At 41.8% G+C, this 25489-nt stretch overlaps 1 protein-coding gene across 1 annotated transcript in view; it reads right to left on the reverse strand.

Annotated features, from left to right (window-relative positions):
• Positions 1–25489, reverse strand: part of LOC142109205 (cystine/glutamate transporter-like) — a 159194-nt gene that overhangs the window by 37158 nt on the left and 96547 nt on the right. The window contains exon 6 of the mRNA XM_075193336.1: positions 19450–19494. Coding sequence (XP_075049437.1) covers positions 19450–19494 — 45 coding nt within the window. The remainder of the gene's footprint in view (positions 1–19449; positions 19495–25489) is intronic.

The following is a 25489-nucleotide window of genomic DNA, read 5'->3' on the forward strand; positions in this document are numbered from 1 at the left end:
GGCTGGAGCGTAACTGAGGCCGAAAGGCATGACGAGGTATTCGTAGTGGCCTGTTTGGGTATTGAAGGCCGTTTTCCACTCGTCGCCTTATGACCTATGTATTGGCATTCTGCGATGGATGATACCATAGGTGTGCAGCAGGAGGTCTCATAGATAAAGAATCACCTCAGGAGTTACCTTATATTCAGACAAAACGAGTCTTGAGATGTATATCTTCTTTATATAGTACTAAGTACCAGGATCAGTATAACAACAGCTTTCAGTAAAAGCTTCTTAACATAACATATCAGTAACATGAGCTGCTCAGCTCACCTCCTTTTCCCAGAGAGTCTCTTCTAGAACACACAGAGTTGAGACAGGAAAAATACAAACAAGTACATGCATATACAGCAGACAAACAATACACCTCTGTATGAATACAGCGCAATCTGATGACCCTCCATGGTAACTACATGCATATAAACAAACCCATAGACTGTTGTACATATTTCAACACTATGCTCCTTGAAGGTCAATCTTGGAGTAGATCCTGGCTCCCTTAAGCTGGTCAAAGATGACCGAAATTAGTGGCAAAGGGTATGTGTTCTTTATGGTTATCTTATTCAACCCTCAGTAGTCAATACAGGGCCTCAGGCTGCCGTCCTTCTTGGCCGCAAAGAAGAAGCCTGCCCCTGCAAGTGACTTGGAAGGCCTAATAAAGCCTTTTCGCTAATTTTCCTCTACGTATGATTCCATGGCTAATGTCTCTGGAATAGACAGGGCATATAACCTTCCCTTGGGTAATTTGGAACCTGGGATAAGATCAATCGCACAGGCGTACTCCCGGTGAGGAGGGAGAATATCTGCTTCCTTCTTGGAAAAAACATTGAGAAATTCCCGATAAGGAAAGGGTAGCTGCTCTGGGCAAGTATGAGTAAAGCTAAGGGGCAAGGATAAACAAGAGGAGGAGCACAGAGAGCTCCACCTGGTTATCTCACATGTAGTCCAATCAATACTGGGACTATGGAGGGCCAACCACGGGTAACCCAGGATAAAAGATACCGAAGGACAATGAATTAAGTACAGAGAGATGGTCTCAGAGTGAAGAACACCCATCTTCAACAAAAGAGGAGGTGAGCGATGATGGATCTCACCTTTGTTCAAGCGATTCCCATCTAGCCCGTGTACAGCGATAGTAGTTTCCAGAGGAACAGCTGAGAAACCCAGGTACCGGGCAAGCGTCTAATCTAAAAAGTTTCCTGCGGCTCCACTATCCACAAATGCAGGAATAGAAATTTCCCGTCCACCGTACAAGAGTTGGGCAGGTATTAGTAGGGAATCCTTCAGAGAGATTACCTGTAGGCCTAAGTGTACTTTCTCCATGTTCACTTGGCCTGGTCTTTTCCCGGTCTGATGGGGCTAGAACGGAGCAAATGGCCCTTCTCTCCGCAGGATAGGCAGAGGCCCAGATTGCGTCTCCGAGTGCGTTGTTCTGAAGACAACCGATATACTCCCAGTTGCATTGGTTCCACTTGATCAATGGGAGAAGTTGGAGAAGGCACAGGGGAAAAGGCCAAAGGATTTTCCTTCTCAGCTTCCCTTTCTCTGTATCTTCTGTCGATTCGAATGGCTAATTGCATGAGTTCCTCTAGCGATCCAGCAGTAGGATACTGGACAAGCGCGTCCTTAATTCGTTCAGACAGACCAATTCAGAACTGACTACGAAGAGCTGGGTCATTCCATTCACAGTCTGAGGACCAATGCCTGAAGTTGGAGCAGTAATCTTCAGCAGAACGTCATCCTTGCGTTAAAGACCGCAGTGCGCTTCTGCAGAAGCCACTCGATCCGGGTCGTCATAGATCAAACCAAGAGCTTGAAAGAATGCGTCCACGGATTGCAGCTGAGGACTGTCAGGACCCAAGCTGAATGCCCAAGATTGAGGAGCCTCTTGTAGAAGGAAGATAATAATTCCCACTCTTTGCTGAGGTGATCCGGACGAAAGTGGCCTGAGTTTGAAATAGAGCTTGCAGCTTTCACGAGAATTGAGGAAGAGTCTGCGGTCTTCCGAAAAGCAATCGGGTAGGTTCAGTTTGGGTTCCACCACAGAAGGCTGAGTGGCTTGTAAGGCTCTTGAAGCTTGTTCTTGGGCGGCTTGCCGCTGAGACAACTCTTGGACCATTTGGGACAAGGTCTGGATTTGTCCTGCCAATACTTGAGCCAGACTAGGTTCCATAGGACCGAGAGATAGTTCACTCACTTCAAGAGTAAATTTTTTGTGCCGGTTATAATGTTAGGAACCCCTCAAACCGGTACTGCAAAACCCTGAGTCTGCTCTGAGAGTCTGGTATTCACTGTTGCCCCTAGTGGTGGAGACAGACTTGGCTGCAGACTGACAAATAGTCTTGAGATGCGTATCGGCTGGGGGAACCCAAAAAGGCAGAATGAAGTCCAGGCAAGGGTCGAGGGCTGGCAGCAGACAGAGTATCCAATAGGCAAGCCGAGGTCAGAGGTCACAGGCAGAACAGCAGCGTAAGAGTCCAGGCAGAAGGTCAAGTGGCACAGCCAATCAATCGTAGTCAGTTAACAAGGCATGGGTCGGTAACAATTATCAGAATTGAATTTAAACAGAGAGCGAGGGACACAGCAGGCTTAGTATGCTGCAAGCAGGAACTATAAGCGACAGGAAGGCTTTGCCCCTTCCTGCCTTAAATAGCAGCATGGCCCAATGGGAGAGAGGCAGTCCGAGGGGATGATCCAGCTTGCCCCTTTACTATTTGCGTGTGCGCCCAGCTGTCCTAAATGCTGGAGCGCAGTGCTGCACAATGAAAGCATCCCGGCCATTGCCTTGGCAACAGCCGGGAAAACCCGGAAGTTACGTCCCGGTCGTCATGACGACGTCCGGGACGCGAGGGCAGAGAGTTGTGGCGGCGCCCGGAGCCGCCGCGGCTCATGACAGCATTTTAATATGTTTCTAGATTATTACAATAGGTATTACACAGTTAACCATTACAACATCTGATTTTTAATTAACAGACGAAATAATGTAAAAACAATTTCACATGGCACCTGTTGTGTGTAGAACTGGCACAGTTTTACCTAGTTAAATCACTGTGTTGATAAAAATGGGAATATATAGACAGTAACTCAGACTATTACTGAAGTATGTGTTAGAGAAAATATATACGTATTTTTTATGCTTGACAGAAACGGATGAAATGTTTCTATCAATGGGATTACAGCAACTGTCTATTCAGTAAAAGGACAAGATAGGTCTAATAATTTCACCAAAGTTTTCCATTCAGAACACAACATTTCCAATTATGGCAGGTCAAATAACAATATTAATATAAGCATTTGCTTATAGTATTTGTCATGTGCAAGCTAATTTTTTTACATAAATCTGCAAATATGTGTTTGTGAATTAATTCCTAGAAATAGTGTGACATGGCTCTCAGAGAAGCTGTTAAATCAATGGGTTTTGTTTATGTTAAACTACCCAGATGGGACTGGTAGATAATGGTAGCACCTTGTACCATTTATAGCAGGACACAAATGTGAAAGCCTTTGAAAATCTCTCTTTCAAGACAATGAAATCTAACACATGTTTGGGAGGCCCCAGACAGGCCGACTGCAGAGACAGGGTTGTATGTTAATGACAGATTCAAGCTGCATAGGGTCACAGGAAAATATCATATAATTTTTTCCAATATCATACTTACCAGAGGCATGTGTGGTATGCAGTGAAGGGAAACTTATGACGTGTTGTGTGGAGGTAAAATCATGTTTGTAAGTCATACTGGTGAAACATTAGGACAGAGTGACAAAAACCCGTCTCTACAGAAGAATCATAAAACCCTAATTTGCATTCCACAGTCCTGTTGGTTCTGACCTCACAGGAAGGGGGGCTGTGGGCCCTGCAGCTTGGTTTTAAAACTGCAGTGAAAATGTAAGTGGGTGTTCACTCTGAGGGAGTCAATTTGTTTGAAGCGAGTCCCATTTTTTCTGCTTCTTCCAGCACCAGAAACTTGATTATAAGTGAGGTATCAATTCTGTGTTCTATTCTTTTTATTTTATAAGAAACAATTGCATTATATTTGAATGCCTTTTATTATCTGTTTTATCTTAAGCATTGTGGATGTATTTTCCATATTAAATTACACTCAATAAGTTCAAGTCTCTGTGTTCTTACGATTTCACGCAACAGTTTGGTCCAGACGCTACATAATTGAAACGGGGAGAACATTGTGGTTTATGTGAACTCTGATTAAAGTAAATTGAGTTAGATTAATGCTAGGGAGAACCGAAAGTTTCCTAAATAAAAGTGTCAGCTCTTGTCAGAAAAAACCTTAGTGGTGGCATAGTTAGTACCACAAAGCTAGTGTGTGGCATAGATAGGGAAGGATTTAATCATTTTAGACAGACCAGGTGGTTGTTATTTGGTTAACCCTGTGTCACACATGCATCACGCAGGGCCTCTCTATCTCTATTTTCATCAGTTACCAAAACAATCTTAATCCTGTCTGCAGTACTCTGTGCTTCTGTCTTATTCTTTACAAATAAAGCAACTCCACCGCCTCTTTATACTCCTCTGTCTTTTCAAAATAGGGTATGGCCACGTTAACCGTGTTCCAGTTATTGTTATCATTGTACCTTTCAGGGATATGTAGGTGATCTACACTATCCATTGACATGATTGAACTCAGTTTAGGTAGCTTATTTCCAAAACAAACAATAGACAAATGCGCTCGAAGACAGCCCAAGCGACACGGTTGCAGCAGCAGTGGGACCAAGGTATCCCTCCTTGACAAATTAATTAGATTAGTAAAGGAGTCCCAAATGTGCTCGCAAAAACAATAACCTGGTGGTTAAGTCTATAAAAATGGGTGCATAATGAGGGAAGAGGAAAAAATAATAAATGAAGAAATGAAAAAAATCAAGAATAGAATAAAAAAAAAATCGATCACTCCACACACATACTTGGAAGCTGGGGACACCTTACAAGCTCTTACACCTGGAGCCCATATCACTGCCAATGACTGAGACTGGAAGAGAGGGATTATACAACTGATCCTCTAAAGAATTAATCTTGTGCCAATTTGGAGAGACCATCTGGTACGCAGTTTTTATTTACATATATTTTTTATATGGCTGGTACACACGGGTGTCCTATATATTACAATTGTTGATTTCTGGGCGTAAGTGTTTTTGCACGCTGAGGAAGCCCCATAGGTGGTGTATACTTCACAGGTGGTGTGATTGCACAACCTGACAATACTACTCTATGTTGTGCTCTGTTTTTTGCATTGTCCATTACTTGACCAACTGGGAGGAACAATCTATGAAGAGGATCTTCCCTCTCTGATTAGACGACCTACCAATACCTCATGGTATGCATGATATTACATCTATTTACGCTATACAAGTGATAATACACATTGAGGCGCCCTGCCTTTCTTCTGTTACAATATATATATATATATATATATATATATATATATATATATATATATATATATTGTAAAGTATTTTATATAAATGAGAAGTAGAGTTGTGACATCATGGAAAAATTCAAAATTGTAGTTAATTAGGAGATTTGTAATAGATTAAGAAACTAAGTAATTTAAAACGTTTTTTTTCTGTGTCTAGTTTCAAAGAAGTCCATATAGACTCATAGTTATCAGGCTTACAGGAGAACTTTGCAGACCTGTGTTTAAAATCTAAAAAAGAAAATAAAAATAGAAAAAGTTTTTTTTTTTGTAACTTAGAAAGAGAATTATGTTGTCTGTGCAGGTTCAGTACAATGTAAATTGGCAGTTAAAACTTGTATTGTTCATTTTAAATTTTGAACTGGCAGTTGGGATTACCTGGAATCTTTAATGAGTAATCTGCATATCTTTGCTCTTAGTATTCAATAGCATTGTTCTTAATAAAAGGATATGTTTACTGTATAAACAGATACTGCCGACCATTGAATAGGACAAGACTATTCCCAGTCATTTTGTTTTTTTCAGAAACTCACAATGGAATGTTTATGAATGAACAGATAGCTTGAATACTGCATCTGATTAACATTTGATTATAAATACTCTTGTATAACTTCTTTTGTTGTTACAGAGGTCAAGGATTCCAGCTGTGAATTAGTTTATTAAAATACACTTTAAGTAATTACAATATATCTTCCTAGATTGTGTTGTAAGTTGTATAACTATGATTTTGCAAGCATACTAGTGACGATAAATATAAATACGTTTAGAAAGATACTAAAATATTAATGAACAATTATATAAAGTTTGGTAGATTATATCCAAGGAATGAACAAAGAGTCACATGTATGCAAGTGTGAAATAATAGATATAGACATACAGTAAGAGATTAATATTATGAAGTCATGTTTAGTCTTAAATTAACAAGCTTTTACTAACATATGACAAAAAAAATTTTTTTTTCAAGATTTTAAAGTGTTTTACTTAGAACTTATTTTATTATTAAGATTTCAGTCTACTGTCTATTTCAATGTTAATGAAGTGCATTTTCTCATGGTAAAATTTCCTTCCACACCTAAGTATTTAACATATTTTTGTGAATGCTACAAAAGGCTGTGCATATAGATTAAGTTACTTCTGTTTTTTTTGCTAACTTAATTAACATTGACCTATTCATTCTTTGTTCCCAGGAGAGCCAAACAGGGTGGACTCCAAGGCCAAATTTTAATTTCTTTTTACAGGAGACAACCAAAGTTATTTGTTTTTGTTAAATCAAGTAATTTAATCTAGTTTGAAACATATAGTTCAAATTGTTATAAAATACTGATTATATTTTATTAATGTTTTTTCTCAATTCATTTAGGATACACCAACAGGATTAAAGTACATTTGCTAGAAATAAGTGGATATGTATTAGTGGATATATATAATTTTTTTTTCAGGAATAAATTTTGTTGATCTAGTTAATTTTAAGGTTTAAGCACATAGATTTAAGAAATAACAAATTGTGCAGAGATACAGAATTTGTGATATGCCTGATACATATGAATATATGAGATGTATGAATGCAGTATACTAGTGTGATTTTAAAGATATATTGATAGAACTATTACCTGAACAAAGCATATGGGTAAGTGTGTTAATGAGCAAAAGGAAAAGACTAATTGAATATATATATATATATATATATATATATATATATTTTGCTATTTTATGAAATTTGGTATTTTGTAAAAAAACAGGTATAGTAAGATGGTGCATATCAGTTGGAAATTACAGGAAATGTCAAAATTATGTTGATTTTTATTTGTTTTCTTCTGTTCTCTCTCCTTTCCCTTGAGTAAATTCCGGATATGTTTTAAAATGAAGCTGCTTATGAAAATATTAAATAATTATAAATGTTTGATAATGACAGAACCTTTGGTTTATAATTAAATTGGGAAATAAGAATTAAAATTAATCATGTTGTAATAGCCTTCTGTGGTCAATAGGGGCACTCTAACAGCTCAACCGGGGTTTGATATATATGGTTGAGTGAAATTTATTTTAAACCCCCTACTGTGGGGACCTGGGGAATTCGATTTATCCACAGAGAGTGGATGAGGTAAGAAAATATTGTTCTATACTGTTATTAAATCTTGTGTTGATAAACCGAATTCCTGCTTTGAGAGTCTATCAGAGGTGTTGGTGCTAAAGGGACAGCGGTAATATTGGTATAAATAGTCCTAATGCGATTGTTATATACAGCGTTGGTTTGTTTGCTTAGCAAACGCATATTGTGTTCCTGTATTGCCACGTATTTAAACAATCGTTTTGATAGCTATTATACATGCATAGTAGAATCACTTGTGAAAGCCTCTGAAACGTTATTACTATTGTTGGAAACTTTTTGATTTTCTGCGCAAAAAAGGTGTATGTTGTGTGATTTTGTGATTTCAATACACTAAAGTTGTGATCTATTGTTGAATAGAGTGTCAGTTGCTGTCTGACGAGGCAGGTGCACAACTGGTGAACGGTATATTAGGCAGATATACCGAAGGCGAAAACTAGGAGGTTTTCGCCAAGCGCGCCTAATAGATCGCATGGTTTACTGATAATTAGTATTAGTAGGCGGTGCGATCTGACCTCATGGTAAGGACAACCGTGAGTGTGAATTGGGAGAGCGGCTTGGAGGAATTAGACTGGAAAGGCAGGTTGATTGTATCGACTTCGTGCTACCAGCGATAATAAACTCAACAGATTTTGTGGTAGAGCCTGGGCATCGAGGAGCTGATAGCCCTGGGGCCCACAGTGATATTTCTGTGTTTGGGGTCCTCGCCTGGTGCGAGAAGAAGCGAGGGGACGCGGCTAGCGGAAATACGTCCACGGGCATTAAGAGATCTCTAGCGGTATATTGCTTGTAGCAAAGGGTTGAAAGTGTTTGCTGGAAGGGACAGAGTACTGCGGTATTATCTGTGGTCCGCATAAAGGGTATTGTTTGCTGGAAGGGACAGAGCACTGCGGTGTTATCTGTGGTCCGCATAAAGGGTATTGTTCAACTTGGGTGCTAAGCATACTCTAGAGATGGTAGATGTACTGCCTAAGGAAGGGCCTATTGGTTCAGCGAGATTTCTTATATGTAAGAAATATGGTGCATATGCAACGGCATATTGCGACAAGTGGGTCAAGATGACCAAAGATTGTGCTAGGCCTTTCCCAACAATAGGAAGTTTTAATTCAGAGGTGTTGAATAATGTTAGAGATAAGGTACGGTTGATTAAATCAACAAAAGTGAGAATTGAAAATGATGACTGTTTAAATCTGTGGCAACTTCAAAGGGGCATGTAGCAGGATAGCGTGCAAAGCGAAAGGTAACGCAGTGAAATGAAGTGAGCGCAAGCTGAAAAGTTTGAACAAAATAAAAAAACTTATATAGATCAAATTTGTATTTTAAGTTCACAAAAAAATAAAATTGTGACTTAAACATAATTGCGTGTTTAAATTTTTGGTAATATGCACCCGCCAATACCCTTGTGCTCCACAGCCAAAGTGGCCGACCAGAGCAGAGGGGAGGAGCAGTGCACGGGTCAGCCCCAAAACTATGGTTGACCATCAGGAAGTTGGGACATCTGGTTTAAGTACACAAAGCATGGCTACAATTAAAGAGGTGATAACAGTAATTACAATAGTGAATATTACAAAAATTGTAAATGCTAATATGTAGAATCAACTCATGCGAGTTGTAACCAAGAGAAAAATGAATGTTTAGAAATATGGCAACATGATGAAATTTAAAACAAAATATAGATGCGCCAGCGTTTAGTGCGTAAGGATTATTTATGAGTTATTGGAAAATGCTTAATGTTAAACTGTTTATAAAACAGATTATAGGGGAACTGTCATTATCAAATATATCCATATATATAGTATGAATTTCCTTGGAAAATGAGATTAGTGCAATGTGCAACGGAATAATGTGTATTATGAATTATCATATTTTCTCTCTATTATATATAAATTTGTTTTCACAGGTCAGCAGCAGAAATCCTTGTTTGGTTATTTGTTTTTCTCCTCCCCAATAGATATTAGGTGAAAAAGGGGGGGGGTTTGAAAAGTTGTGATAAGAAGATGCTAAAATCTGCGATTTTTGGACGAATGACAAGACTCCATCTTACCTTGCCAAAGATTGACATCTTGATGTCACAACAATGAAAGAAAATATTCTCTTAGACGTTTTTGACAGGGATAAGATATAGCCTATTTAGGAGTTGTTCAAATCTGTGTTTCACTATCCAGAAGTTAGCCTGGTGTCAGAAGCAAAATAAGGCAGACGTTTTTTGTTTGATCTTTGCATAGTGGAATGAGTTGGAAGACATTTTAGCTCTTCTCCTGTAGTCAAAAATTACCGTGAATTGTAAAAATGTATCTGTATTAGCACAACTAATTTCAAAATTGTATTATATGTATATCTTTGAGTCAACAATAGTCAAAAAAATGCACACAGACACATTCTGTACAATCCATATTTGCATTAGAAATTATTGAGTAGATATCTGATTGCACCTTTGTCACTTGTGATATTGCCGGCACAGATTACTGTCTTTTAGAATTTCTCGTCATTTATGTAGGGTTTGGGATTTGTGAAAATGTATGTGTATAGTACAGTAGATTTTTATAGTCTAGTGGTATATATATGAAGTAAAGGATTAATTATGTAGACCTGATCAGGAAAATGTTTTGCTGTATAGATTTAGAAAATGTTTAGTAGGTTGTCATATCTTGATGTTCTATTGCAATTTAGTTCAGAAGGTTATCATTATGTCTTTACATTATGTGATTACATCCGGATTTATACTGGTCATTATATAACATAGTACTGGATATATATATATATATATTGTGAACAGTGTAACTTAGGTGAGGGATAGAAGTAAGATTGTTTAGAAGGGTTAAAGTTAGTTTATTGTTTTATTACCTTAAGAAAAATGTATTGATTTCATTGTTTTAAGAAAGATAGCATGCGCCTTAGCTTAATGAAGGACAAGGGAATTGTGATCAATTATTGAATACATATATTAGGTACTGCCGTTAGAATTGAGCAAAGTAATGACTGAGCCAAGCTTGGTGTGGCCAGAGGGTTATCTTTTGGTTTTGCACAGCAGCATAATCACTTTCAAACCTCTATCTAACTTTTCATTTTTTAAACATTTTTTGTTTGGGGAAACAGCCACATGTAATGACATTTTGAACTGTAACAATGAAATGACTGTCAAAAATTTGATTACCATAAGTCAAACAACTTTAAAAAAAAAAGGGAGTTTGAAGATCCTCTCCCCAGACTTGTGAAACACTGACTGTTACAAGTAGAAGTTTACTGTGTTCTGGTTGTGTAATAAAGCAATGGGAATGATATTACCAGGTGTTGAAGACTACTACCACATTACTAAAGGTTGTGAAAAGAGACACTTGGATCCACTCTACCATTTGTAATAGGAACACCAAGCCATCAAAAGACCAAGCAGAAGAGGGAGAAATACTTCCACAGCTTGAGAATGTGTTTCAGGAACTGAAAGATTGATTGGTACAAGAAAGACGAATCAGCAAAGAAGAATGAGTCGTACATGGTGGCCACCACGTGTTTTTCTCCTCATTGATTTCTATATGTTCCAGCATCAACTATTTTCAACTACAGAACGGGGGGATTTGAGAGTGATTCTGAATATGCTGTTAAGGTTTTAAAAAGGTAAAAAGTGAAGTCCCGTTCATTTCTTTGTTCAATCCACAAATTTAAAAGAAATTCATTAGTTTAGAGATTAGATTTGGGATGATATATTGAGCATATCTCACTGGTTGAACAGATGAACAAAAATGGAAATTGATAGAATAATCAATGGTCAAAATACACTAGTAGAAACATCTGGTACAGTGGAAGGGTCATACTTAGGTTAGGACAAATTGAGTTAAGCACTACATGGTCAAATCAAAGGAAGAATTTTTTATTATTATTATTATTATTATTAATACAATTTTTAAAATTATTGTAGTTTTGGGTACTACAAGAGAGTGGACTGTTGAAGTTGTATATATAATAATAATAATAATAATAATAATAATAATAATAAAAAGAACATTTAGTGTCAACAACCTGATTTGCAATATTATTATATATTATTGTTATAATACATATTATTATATTGAGGAATTGCTGGTATAATACTGTGAAAAGGCTAGGAACTATATCTTGTGCAAATATCTCTTCTGAGAAAGTAGATCCATGATTCATTGTAAGACATTGACCTCTGTGATGACATCATTTTGTAAACACACCCACCATTGTAAAAGTTTTTAAATTGACCTGCAGTCAATTTAGAGCAGGCATTCTGCTAAGAATCCTGGGCTGTCTCCTGTATGGTAACAATGTAACTTAAGATCAAAAAAATGAAGTAAATCTCTTTTATTGCAAAATCTACAATTGGACTGGACAATATTTATTTATTCTGGAAATTAATTCAACAACACACAGTGACTTGTATATTTATAGAACAGGCAATTAATGATATATGGCACCAAAATCTATGCTTTGTGTAAAATATTGTTACGTTGTTTATTGTTCTATAACATAATACAACACACTTTAAATGTGTCAGGCGCCGCTCGGCGGCCGCCCGCCCGTCCACACAGAACGTCTGGTTGCCTAGCAACCAGACGCATCACTTCCCCTTCCGCCCGGCCGGCCAGCTCAGACCCAGAAGCGTCCCCGTTGCTAGGCAACGGGACACTGCTTGAAGAGAGCGCTACGGCGCTACAGGATGACTAGCGCTACGGCGCTACAGCTATGACAGCACTACTAGTGCTGAGGGCATTGGCTAGCAGCACTATTTAAGTCCCTCTGACCTCACCTCCTGTGCCAGAGTTTCAGGTCCTTTCCTGTCCTCCAGCGTTCCAGTGTTCCTGTGTTTATCTGTTTCCTGACCCTTGCTTTCCTCCAGTTTATTGCCATTTGCCTGTGACCATTGTGACCCGGATTGCCTTGACTACCCCTTTTGGATCTCCCTTTTGTACCTCGCTGTCAGAACGTTATCGACCCGGCTTGATTCACACCCCGCTCGGATTCTCCTTGTGTACCTGCATCGCCCGCACCGTTGCCGAACCTGCCTGTCTGACATTCCTCTCGTGCTTCGCTATCTGACTCGTGGAAGGACCGCGATCTGCGTGTTTCCTGCAGCTAAGCCCATACCTCCTTGCGGGGGTCCCTGGTGAACACCAGGGGCACGTTAGACTCCGCGCCTTCCTCCGAGTAGTGCCAACGATAGCAGGTACGCTACACTAGTCGTGACAGTAAACTCTGGCGATGACTACCGAAGGAACGGGGGAACCCTCAGCCCGGGACCTTCTCATTCATTTGGCTCAGCGAGTAGAACAGCAAGAAGCAGCCCAAGCACACCTCCTACAATGTGTTCAAGGTATCGCTACACGCTTTGATGCCTTACAAGGCTCCCTGCCTGCTGCTCCTGCCATTACCACCGCCCCAGGGGCGTCCTCTAGTGTGGTTACTGTATCCACTGCAACTTCTGGCATGCGTATCCCCACGCCTGAAAAATACGATGGAGATCCCAAGAAATGCAGGGGTTTCTTGAACCAGTGCTCCATCCAGTTTGAGTGCAATGCAGGAACATTTCCTTCAGAGCGAACGAAGGTGGCGTTTATGATCTCCCTCCTGAGTGGTCAAGCACTAGCCTGGGCTTCGCCTTTGTGGGAAAATGGAGACCCTCTTCTTAATAACACCAGCTCCTTTATTGAAGCTTTCAGGAGAGTCTTCGATGACCCTGGGAGAGTGGCCTCTGCTGCCACCAGCTTGCTGAACCTGCGTCAAGACAACTTATCGGTTGGGCAATATGCCATCCAGTTCCGGACCTTAGCGTCAGAGCTGAAATGGAACAACGAGGCGCTGGTCGCAACTTTTTGGCAAGGTCTAATCGACCGTGTTAAGGACGAACTAATTCCTCGGGATCTTCCCTCTGATCTTGATACTCTAATTGCGCTATGTATCAAAGTAGACCTACGTTATCAGGAACGCACCCAGGAACGTCCTGTCTCTAAGCGGGTGGTTCCTCGTCTGGCTCCTCAATTCCAAAACCCAGTTTTGCCTATGGATGAACCCATGCAAGTAGGACGTTCCCGTTTATCCCCAGAAGAAAGAGAGAGGCGCTTCAGGCAGCGTCTCTGCCTTTACTGCGGCGATTCCGGACATGTTCTCAAGGTCTGTCCTAAGAGACCGGGAAACCCGTCCTCCTAAACGGTAGCAGGGAGGCCGGTTTAGGAGTATCCACAGTTGCTCCCTACTCAAAAAACACCCCTGAGCTCCTTATGGCAGTCACCCTGAGCACCCCTAGAGGTCCCTTCTCCACCACGGCCTTTGTGGATTCCGGCTCCTCCGGGAACTTCATTTCTGCCACTCTCTTTGCTGGGCTTCAAATTCCAACTCTCCCCTTGCCTCAATCATTATCATTAACAGCAGTGGATTGGAACCGTGTCAGCAGTGGCTCCATCTCCTTCACTTCACCTATTCGGTTAATGGTTGGAGCCCTCCATAGCGAGATGATTCAGTTGTTGGTGTTGCCAAAATCCATCAATCCCATTATCTTGGGGCTTCCATGGCTACGAAGACACTCTCCGCAGATGGATTGGGATCGAGCTCAGGTTACTCGTTGGGGTACAGAATGTCATCATAGATGTCTACCTAGTGTTCTGCCTCCTGGTTCCCAAGTTGTTGCTCAGTCCACGGTTACGGAAGTTAGCCTCCCAGCTGCATACACTGACTTCCAAGATGTTTTCAGTAAAAAAGAGGCCGAGTTATTACCTCCCCATCGGCCCTGGGATTGTTCCATCACTTTGCTTCCCGATCAACCTATACCCAAGGGGCGAACGTATTCCCTTTCTCGCCCAGAGACCCTGGCAATGTCCCAATATATCAAGGAGAATCTGGAACGTGGTTTTATTCGCAAGTCTACCTCTCCTGCTGGGGCTGGATTCTTCTTTGTCAAGAAAAAAGATGGGTCTCTGCGCCCATGCATTGACTATAGACCCCTGAATCGTATTACCATCAAGAATCGGTACCCGTTACCTCTTATCTCTGACCTATTTGACAGAATCAGCGGGGCTCAAGTGTTTACTAAATTAGACCTACGAGGGGCCTACAACCTCATTCGTATAAAGAAGGGTGACGAGTGGAAAACCGCCTTCAATACGAGGGATGGTCATTTTGAATACCTGGTAATGCCCTTCGGTCTTTGCAATGCCCCTGCCATCTTCCAGAATTTCGTTAATGACATCTTTCAAGATCTGTTGTACACCTCCGTAGTCGTTTATCTAGACGACATCCTAGTGTTTTCTAAAGACTTGAGTTCTCATCAAGAACAAGTGAGGGAGGTCTTACGAAGACTGCGCAAATATCATCTTTATTGCAAATTGGAAAAATGTGTTTTTGAAGTTCTCCAAGTGTCCTTCCTTGGGTTCATTGTGTCCGGCTCCGGGTTACAGATGGATCCCACCAAGGTGTCATCCATCTTGAATTGGCCTCAACCGCAGGGTCTTAAAAGTATCCAAAGATTCATTGGATTCGCCAATTATTATCGACAGTTCATCCAAGATTTCTCTTCCATCATTGCTCCAATTACAGCATTAACTAGGAGATCCGCCAATCCAAAGATATGGTCTCCAGAAGCTGTTTCTGCCTTTACTACTCTGAAGAAAGCCTTTTCCTCGGCCTCTGTGCTCTCTCAGCCGGATCAACAGCGACCTTTCTTTGTGGAGGTAGACGCCTCTTCAATAGGCATTGGAGCCGTGTTATTCCAAAAGACACCTTCAGGTACCCATTCTCCATGCGGGTTCTTCTCCAGACGATTTCTTCCCAACGAGATTAATTACGGAATCATAGACAAGGAGCTTCTCGCTATTAAAGCAGCTTTGGAGGAATGGCGGCACCTATTAGAGGGAGCCCTATATCCGGTTACCATCTTTACAGACCACCGGAATTTGACATTCATTCGGGAAGCTCGCTGTCTGAATCCTCGGCAGGCCCGCTGGGCATCATTCTTTGCTCGCTTCAACATGATTCTTACCTTCTGTCCAGGTGCTAAGAATGGGCGGACAGACGCTCTATCTCGTTCTTTTGATGATACAGACCGCCTGAATCCATTGATTCCTCATTGCATTATTGACCCTTCGAACATCATTGCTATTACCAATAATGTGAAGGATGCTCCGCCCACAGGACGATCATTTGTGGAACCACAATTACGACTCAAGGTATTGCGTTGGGCCCATTCGTCCTGTATTGCAGGTCACGCCGGCATAAAGAAGACCACATTCCTTCTCTGCCGTCGTTTCTGGTGGCCTACCATATGCGCTGATATACGGGACTTTATTGCAGCATGTACCATTTGTGCCCAACACAAAACTTCCAGGAAGGTTCCTGCTGGGTTGCTCCAGCCCCTACCCACGCCTGATGCTCCCTGGGAGAGTATAGCCATGGATTTTATTACTGACCTTCCCTGCAGTTCTGGATTCAATACCATCTGGGTTGTCATTGACCGATTTTCTAAAATGGTGCATTTTATTCCTCTTCCAGGTCTACCTTCAGCCAGTCACTTAGCCGACACATTTATCAAGGAGATCTTCAGACTTCATGGTTGCCCTAAGGAAATTATCTCTGACAGGGGAGTGCAATTCATCTCCCGGTTCTGGAGGGCTTTCTGTAAAAAACTGGGTACGGAGTTAAAATTCTCATCGGGATATCACCCCCAGACCAATGGTCAGACCGAGCGGATCAACCAGGATTTAGAGACTTTTCTCCGTTGCTTTACCGCTGATAATCAAAGCAGATGGTCACAATTCCTTCCCTGGGCAGAATTCTCACACAATCACCATGTTCATGAATCTACCGGGTTTTCTCCATTCTTTATTGTGACCGTGATGTATGCTATTATCCCAGAGCCATTTCCCAATTCTTCCTCCTCTGTTCCAGCGGTGGACTCACTTTATCGAGAATTCTCTATCATTTGGGCCACAACCAAAGCAGCTCTGCAAAAGGCATCACAGCACCATAAGATCTTTGCAGATCGCCACCGAAGAGCTACTCCCCTATTAAAGGTAGGGGATCAAGTATGGCTTTCCACTAAAGATTTAAAACTCAAAGTACCATCTATGAAAATGGCTCCACGTTTTATTGGTCCTTACATCATCTCACAAGTTATTAATCCAGTGTGTGTTAAACTAAAGCTACCGGCTTCTTTACGATGTCATAATACTTTTCATGTGTCCCTACTCCGGCCATTGGTGCTTAACAGGTTCTTTGTACCTCCATCTCGACCTCCTCCTGTTCAAACCTCCTCTGGAACAGAGTTTGAGATCAGCCGGATTCTGGATGTCCGCATTCGCTACGGACAACAACAGTTCCTTGTGCACTGGAAGGGATTTGGCCCGGAAGAATGATCTTGGGTGGATAAACCGGACCTTCACGCTCCTCAGTTACTCAAGAGATTCCTCCAAACAAGGGGAGAAGGAGGAGGGCATACTGTCAGGCGCCGCTCGGCGGCCGCCCGCCCGTCCACACAGAACATCTGGTTGCCTAGCAACCAGACGCATCACTTCCCCTTCCGCCCGGCCGGCCAGCTCAGACCCAGAAGCGTCCCCGTTGCTAGGCAACGGGACGCTGCTTGAAGAGAGCGCTACGGCGCTACAGGATGACTAGCGCTACGGCACTACAGCTATGACAGCACTACTAGTGCTGAGGGCATTGGCTAGCAGCACTTTTTAAGTCCCTCTGACCTCACCTCCTGTGCCAGAGTTTCAGGTCCTTTCCTGTCCTCCAGCGTTCCAGTGTTCCTGTGTTTATCTGTTTCCTGACCCTTGCTTTCCTCCAGTTTATTGCCGTTTGCCTGTGACCATTGTGACCCGGATTGCCTTGACTACCCCTTTTGGATCTCCCTTTTGTACCTCGCTGTCAGAACGTTATCGACCCGGCTTGATTCACACTCCGCTCGGATTCTCCTTGTGTACCTGCATCGCCCGCACCGTTGCCGAACCTGCCTGTCTGACATTCCTCTCGTGCTTCGCTATCTGACTCGTGGAAGGACCGCGACCTGCGTGTTTCCTGCAGCTAAGCCCATACCTCCTTGCGGGGGTCCCTGGTGAATACCAGGGGCACGTTAGACTCTGCGCCTTCCTCCGAGTAGTGCCAACGATAGCAGGTACGCTACACTAGTCGTGACAAAATGAAGTTATACCTTGCTGTGGTTATTCTTGAAGATATGAGCATAAGCTATTTTAATGGAATATAAGAATTATATTTCTTAGCCTACTTTAAAAGTATCTTTGCCAGGAGTTGGTTGACGGTTATAATCATATATAATGGTATTAAATGGTCATACATACATTTGCCAGGATATTAAGGAGATTGAAACGCACCAAAGGAGGAAATCCTTTTACATTGGCCTGCAACCAATCACTCTCTTACTTGGTTCCCTGTTGAAAACCTATTCCCTCATGTTAGCCTGCTGAAATTGCTTGCAGCATATCTAATACAATCCTTTACCCCAGTGGTTCCCAAACTTTTGAAGTTTGCGGCACTCTTAGAGTCTCCATAATTTTTTCAAGGCACCCCTCCAAAATAATTACTGAGCAGTCCTGTTTTAGAAGTAGTTGGGTTAAAAAATTGTAATAAGTATTTAGGTCAGGACAGAAATACTTATTTAGTTGTATGCAAAAATGCCCCCTCTGCATCCAGACACTCTGCCCCCAGGCACTATTCCCCCTCTGCATCCAGACACACTGCCCCCTCTGCATCCAGACACAATGCCCCCTCTGCATAAAGACACACTGTTCTCTCCTCATGCTGTCCCCTCTGGCCTCTCATGGTACCCCCTCACGCTGTCCCCCTCCTCTGCCCTCTCTCACGCTGTCCACCTCCTCTGCCATGCTGTCCCCCTCCTCTGCCCTCTCTCACGCTGTCCCCCTCCTCTGCCAGGCTGTCCCCCTCCTTTCTCACGCTGTCCCTCTCCTCTGCCCTCTCTCACAGTGTTCCCCTCCTCTGCCACGCTGTTCCCCCCTCCTCTGCCCTCTCTCACGCTGTCCCCCTCCTCTGCCACGTTGTCCCCCTTCTCTCTCACGCTGTCCTCCTCCTCTGCCCTCTCTCACGCTGTCCCCCTCCTCTGCCCTCTGCCACGTTGTCCCCCTCCTCTGCCCTCTGCCACGCTGTCCTCCTCCTCTCTCACACTGTCTCCCCCCTCTGCCCTCTCTCACGCTGTCCCCCTCCTCTGCCCTCTCTCACACTGTCCCCCTCCTCTGCCCTCTCTCACACTGTCTCTCTCCTCTGCCACGCTGTCCCCCTCCCTTGCCACGCTGTCCCCTCCTCTCTCAAGCTGTCCCCGTCCTCTGCCCTCTCTCATGCTCCTTCTCACTCTGTCCCATCTGCTGCGCGCCAGACATAGAAAAACAAAGAACACAAAAACTTACCAATTCGCGTGGCAATGGGACCCAGCATCCTCCTCTCTCACGCAGCTTGTCAATATTCAGTGACAAGCTGCGTGAGAGAGGAGGATGCTGGGTCCAGGCGCCACGCGGATTGGTACGTTTTTGTGTTCTTTGTTTTTTCTATGGCTAGCCCACGGCACCCTAGTGACAGCGCCGCGGCGCACACTTTGGGAACCCTCTGCTGAACCAATGTAACTGCCTCTGTTGGCTACTCAAAATGGAAGCAGCCATTTTGTGGGCTGAATCAATATTCATGAGAATGCAGCCTATAACTTCATTTGGAACCAGTGTCATTGCTGAGGAATAAAGTGATAGCAACAAGCCATAGCATTAACTTGATGTACACATACATATTTGGTGTTTGTGCTTCTTCAGCATATCATAATGACTGATATTACATCTTAAACATTAACATAGTTAAATAAAAATAAAGAAAGAGAAAAAAAAATTTTGTATATATTTGTTGCTCACTCACTTTACAGGATTTTCAACTTCTTCAGTAACAAAATTAAGGTAAAACCTAAAAAAGAAAGAAATGGAGCTGTATTCAAATATTTAAGTCTGGTATGTAGTCAAGGTTTGATTTTGTTAATCTTAAATATAAACGTGCATTTGAAAACACGTAGTATAGCCCATGCAAAAAGAAAGCAGAAATTGTTATATATGTTTATCATGCCATAATACAAGAATATCCATTTTGGTTTCTGTCTATTTATTACTGATTAAAAACGGTTTTTAAATTAGTAGCTCATGAAACCTTGATTAGTCAAATTAATTTAAATGACCAAATCAACCAACTATTGGTAATGGTCTTGTCACATACAATCAAAATCTTGTCAGCTTGAACTGGAATTAATTGCTATGAGGGAAACTGGGTCAAACAAGGACTCTACTGTCATGTGTGTGTGTGCAAAGATTACTAGGGCCAAAGTACAGGAATCGAGCTGATTAATAAATGGGGAGGTATAGGGATATCCAGTCACACATATGTGCTGCTTAGTTACTCAGGGACTTATGTAGAGTTGGATGCAAGGTACGCTTACAACTAGAGATGACCCCCGTTTCTGGTATTGGTTTTGGCTTTGGATTAACTTTGCTTTTTGGTTTTGGTTTTGGCAAAACCGCTCTTGCGTGTTTTGGTTTTGGATCCCTTTTTTTTCTAAAATCCCTATTTTTTTTTGCTAAAATCACATAATTTTGCTCTTTTTTTCCCTACATTATTATTAACCTCAATGACACTAATTTCAAGTCATTTGCAGTCAATTTTGACCACTTCACAGGTCACAGTATTATTTTCACACACTTTCAAACAAAGACTGCAGCAACCTGGCTGGATGCTAAGGGACAGAGCAATGACAAACACACCGCAGTTCATAGCACATCTAGGAAACATTGCCACACAGCAATGGCAGAAAAGAAACGTGGTGCAAGATGGAGTTGTCCTTGGGCCCTCCTACCCACCGTTATGTAAGATATTGAAAGGACATGTACAGTTTAACAAAGCAAGCACTCCAGCTACAAGTAGTGCCACTTTTGTGCCTAAAGTGCTTGGTTTCTTTTAGCCACCACAAAACAAGCTACCAATAGCTTAGCTGCCTTAAGCCTAACAGAGCTGTCAATGAACTTTACATTATTAAACCATGTCTGCTCGTGCTGCATCTTTAGTCTCCTTCTCCTTTGTGGATACCTCCCTCTCATCCCTGAAGAACTGCCAAACTTATGTTGACACAGGAATGGATATTACAACTGGAGTGGCATTAGATCTGCTTCAGACAGACTGACACGTAACATGTGGGCAGCATGGAAACTGGCATGTTGGAATACGCTGCATTTAACAGAGATTTAAACCAATATATAGACGCAGTTGAGGAGGTTGTACTTAAGTTAAAACGTGATCCACCGAATGAGATTTCGGATTTAGGAGAGCTTGTACACGAGAGATAGACTGCACTTCAGAAGAATAATACAGCGGAGGCCCTGAGGCAGGACGATACATATGTCCAGTTTAAAGAATAGCTAAGACACCTGAGAAAACAAATGGATGTGTCACTGGTCCCTGCAGACTAAGCTTTGGAAGATGAAGACGAGGAGATCGCCGTCACCCCGAGCACATGGCCGGTACAGTGAAACTAAGAATGAATCATGAAATCAGTTATGGTTCATTTGATTGCTCCACCTGCTCCTAGGATAACTGTGGTAATTCTACAGCTAAATTATGGTGATGAGCGTTGACCCCGTCAGGATGCATGGTTTTATCAGACCAAGACCAATCCAGGGTGCCAGATAATGCACTAAAAAGAACCATTGAAATTCACAGCAAAAGCAAGTTCATCACTGAGCTTCGAATCAGTCCCAATTCCCCAAAAATTATAATATAGTTAGGTACCTTTCACTTAAAGTGCAGATTACAAACACTTTGTGCAATACTGATGAAAGAGCAGCAAAGTGGAAGGTTGGAGTAATACATATACACCTCTATTTAGACATCCATGCTTACATTACTTCTGCAAACAACGCTGTTCTTTGTTAATAAACTGTTGTATTTATACCGTTCAAAAAAATTAAAAATAATCCTCCACCATTCTTTAGATGTTGATGATTGCTAGTAGGAACAGGTGGAGTTACAGCACAGAAGTCACTAATTCTGGTAAATTCTTTTACATTAGACAAGACCAGATGTAAAACTGTTGTGCTGAGTCATCTGCATCATCTCTGGGTCTCTTGGGAGAGCTAAGTTTTTTCCTATCAGTAGTTGAGTGAGAAACTGAAGGAGGAGACGCTGTCCTGTCATGTAACACTTGAGCTGTCATCTTGCACACCAGAAGCTCCTTGCATTTCTTGAGATATGAGCCAGTTGGGAACAAAGAGAAGACATAGCTCTTAAATTAGGATCAAGCACAGTCGCCAAAATGTAGTGACCTGATTTTAAAAATTTGATAACTCTTATATCCTGGCGAAGTGAATAAAGTACTTGATCTACAAGTCCGATATACTTGGCGTAATTGCTTTGTTTCATCTCCTACTTCAATTTCTCTCACTGCTTTTTCAAAAGTCTAATTAAGGGAATAACTTGACTCAAGCTGGCAGCATCTGAACTCACTTCACAGGTGACTACTTCGAATGGCTTCAGCTCCTTGTACAACACAGAAAGTATTCTCCAATGCACTTGAGTAAAATACATCCCCCTCCTTTCCCAATGTTATGGCTTGTGGAGTAAGCGTGCAAGGTTTTTTGCTGTTCCTCCATCTTCAGAAGCATATACAGGGTGGAATTCCACCTTTTTACCACCTCTTGCTTCAATTGGTAACAGGGCAAATTAAATTGCTCTTGTAGCTGCTGTGATCTCCTACATGCTGATGCCGAATTCCGGAAACTTCCAGATATTTTACAGGCCACAGACAGCATCTCCTGCAAGTCCCTGTCATTTTTTAAAAAGTTCTGCACCACTAAGTTTATTGTGTGAGCAAACAGCGAATGTGATGGAATTCACCCAGCTGTAATGCTCTCACAATAATTTTGGCGTTATCAGAAATGACATATCCTGAGAAGAGTCCAAGCGGGATAAGCCATGTTGCAATGACATCCCTTAGTTTTTGTAAAAGATTGTCAGCTGTATGCCTGTTAGTGAAGCCGCTGATACACAGAGTAGCCTGCCTCTGAAAAATGTGACGTAGTTGGGTACATGCTGCTGCTGTTCCTTCTGGTGAAGGCGAATCACCAACCCAGTGGGCTGTCACAGTCATATAATCTTTAGTTTGCCCAGTTCCGCTTGTCCACACATCTGTGGTTAAGTGTAAAAAGGGTAAAATGGTGTTGTGACGGCATTTGGTAATGGGGACACAAGACCTCAAATAACTGTCTAAAATCAGCTGCATTAATAGTGGATATTGGATGCAGATCTAATACTAGCATAGACACCATGGCGTCTGTGATCCACTTTGTGACTGGATGACAGCCTTCATACTTGCTTTCTCTTGCAAAGGATTGTTTAACAGTAAATTAGTCTTCTTCTTGGTCTGCTTCTGGGATGAAGATTCACCCCCAGCAGCAGCAACATCAGCAGCAGCGGGACAAATGCTCAATAATTCTTCTGTGGAATCTAGCATAGTGGAGGAGTAATCTAGCCTTAGCAACTTGGATGCTGGACTAACTCTGATTGCTAATGTGGATATTGTTGAGGACTGTGCTGAGGGTGTAGATTACAGGTGTCGGGTTCTAGCTGAGAGAAGGGACCTAGCTAATGCTGAACTGATTATTGCTATTTTTTTAGCATAATTTTCTGATTTTCCCAACAGCTTGCCATGAATTCGCTTCAAATGGCGTAACATGGATGAGGTCTTAGATGGTTAAGGTTCCTACCTCTTCTGACTGGGGCTTTACAAACGCTACGAATCGCTAGACAACTGTTGTCAGAGTTTGGGTAAAAATAATTGCACACAGAGGAGAATTTTTGTGCAAGAACTGCTTCCACTGGTGCAGGACTTACACAAACCACACCATCCTCATCAATATTATCATTAGCAACCTTATCAGCTACATAAATATCCCCCTCTTCCTGTTGCAATTCCAAAGTGACATCTCAATTCAGCGATGCAGAATCGGTGACGCTATATAAATAAATGATGATGATGATGATGAATTTGTGTATCACCGGCTACACTTGGGCTGTTCATGCACACATCTGCAGAAATGCTGAAAGCAGCCTTCTTTATGGGTACACTATCAGAAAGGTCAGGCTCACACATAGCACTCATGGGTGGACTCTCCTCAGGGATTTGTGCCATTTCTGAATCTATACATACATTTTTCTCTAATGCCTTACTGTTTTCTTCCAGCTATGCTTGTACATGTAAAAGTATTTGGACACCACATTGGAGTCAGAATGGCAAGGTCTTGCTTGGTCATGACTGACTTTACGAGAAGATGCCTCAGTGACAGTTGCAGAACTAGCACTCATAGAGAAAGGTGAAGACCTTATTCTTTCCCTGCCACTGCATGTGTAGAATAGCATGTTGGCAATTTTATTTTTTTCTGCAGATAACTTTGCCAGGATTACAGGTCTTTTTTTCTTTACCGAAGTAAAAGGTGTTTTTTTTACATTTTGTTTCCCTACATTTAAAACACTATGCACTTTAACATAGGCCATAGCAGATTATGTAGAGGGATTACTATCATCATGACTGGTGCCAGCAGCTGCTTGGTGCTCCTGGTCTTCTGTATACTGCTGTGAATCCATTTTTTGATAACACCGTATAATTTGACTGCAGATTTAGATCAAGACTGCTTAGCCTATTATTTCTATTTCAGCAATGACAATTAGCAGTGGAGCACTGGAGATCTCCTGAATGTCACTGGAGACTTTGAAGAACACTGCTACCCCTCCTCTTTCTTTTCAACCTATGACGCTGCCCAGCTGCACTAGAGACTGTCAAGAACCATGCTACCCCTTCTGTGTCCCTCTGTGAAATGGCGCTGAATTGCCATGGAGGACGGAACTTATAGAATCCAAAACTCCGAAGATCCGATGACGTAACAATGATGTATTGCGTTGTTTTCAATTCCGAGGGTGCGCGAAAATACCGAGCAGGCTCGGTTCGGTACTTGGATCGGCAAAGTTTGGGTGTGAACAGTTCTCGGGGATCGAGCCTGAACATCTCTACTTACAATGTAAACATGCGTTGCATCTTGTAATTTACATAGGATTCATATTCATCTAGAGATATGTGAGAGTGTAAATGGTATGCAAATTGACCACATTTCAAGAGATACACTTAAAGCTTATCCGACATTACTAGCGTCTGATACGCTGAGAGCAGACTGAGACATATCCTTGGCTACTGCGCATGCGACTCTACATAAGGCCCTCAGTAAGCTGATGCCAAACAACCAGATTGCACCATGTGTGGCTAGCTCTACTTTCGGAATTAAAATAAAGCTGTGAGGTGTTCCTACATATACAGCAAATATGGCTGTGAAATAGTGGCTCATCGTTCACAGTGAGTCCTGATTATGCGTATACCGGTATTATTATGGTTTAAGAGAAGAAGAAACCAAGTACTATATAACTGTGGGTTTAGGAAAAATTTAATTTGGTGGGCATCGGCCTGTCAGACACAACTGCAATGTGGTATTTATTATTCTTGCTTGGGTATATTCTGTTCAAGCTCTTACTTTTGATATTAATTCATTTTATGCCCTTTATGATATTTGGTTCTCTATTTGCCTTTATTTTATATCTGTTCTATATTTGTCAGGTTGTCATTTAACTTTTCTATTGGCCTCTGCGAACCTGTATCAGTGGTATAGATGGTTATGCATTACATTGTCAGCTAAAGCTACTGTTCTTTACTTTACACAATACCCATATTAATATGAAATGATTGATGACTCAGCCGAAAACAAATGCCAGCTTTATCTAATTTAATGCCTGCAGAAATTAGAAGGTCAAGATATTTCTTAAGCCTTCAAAGTGAATACTTTTGAAAAAGGGCAACTGGAAATTGTACAATGTTATA

This window comes from Mixophyes fleayi, chromosome 1, assembly GCF_038048845.1.
Source record: "Mixophyes fleayi isolate aMixFle1 chromosome 1, aMixFle1.hap1, whole genome shotgun sequence".
Taxonomy (NCBI): Eukaryota; Metazoa; Chordata; class Amphibia; order Anura; family Limnodynastidae; genus Mixophyes; species Mixophyes fleayi.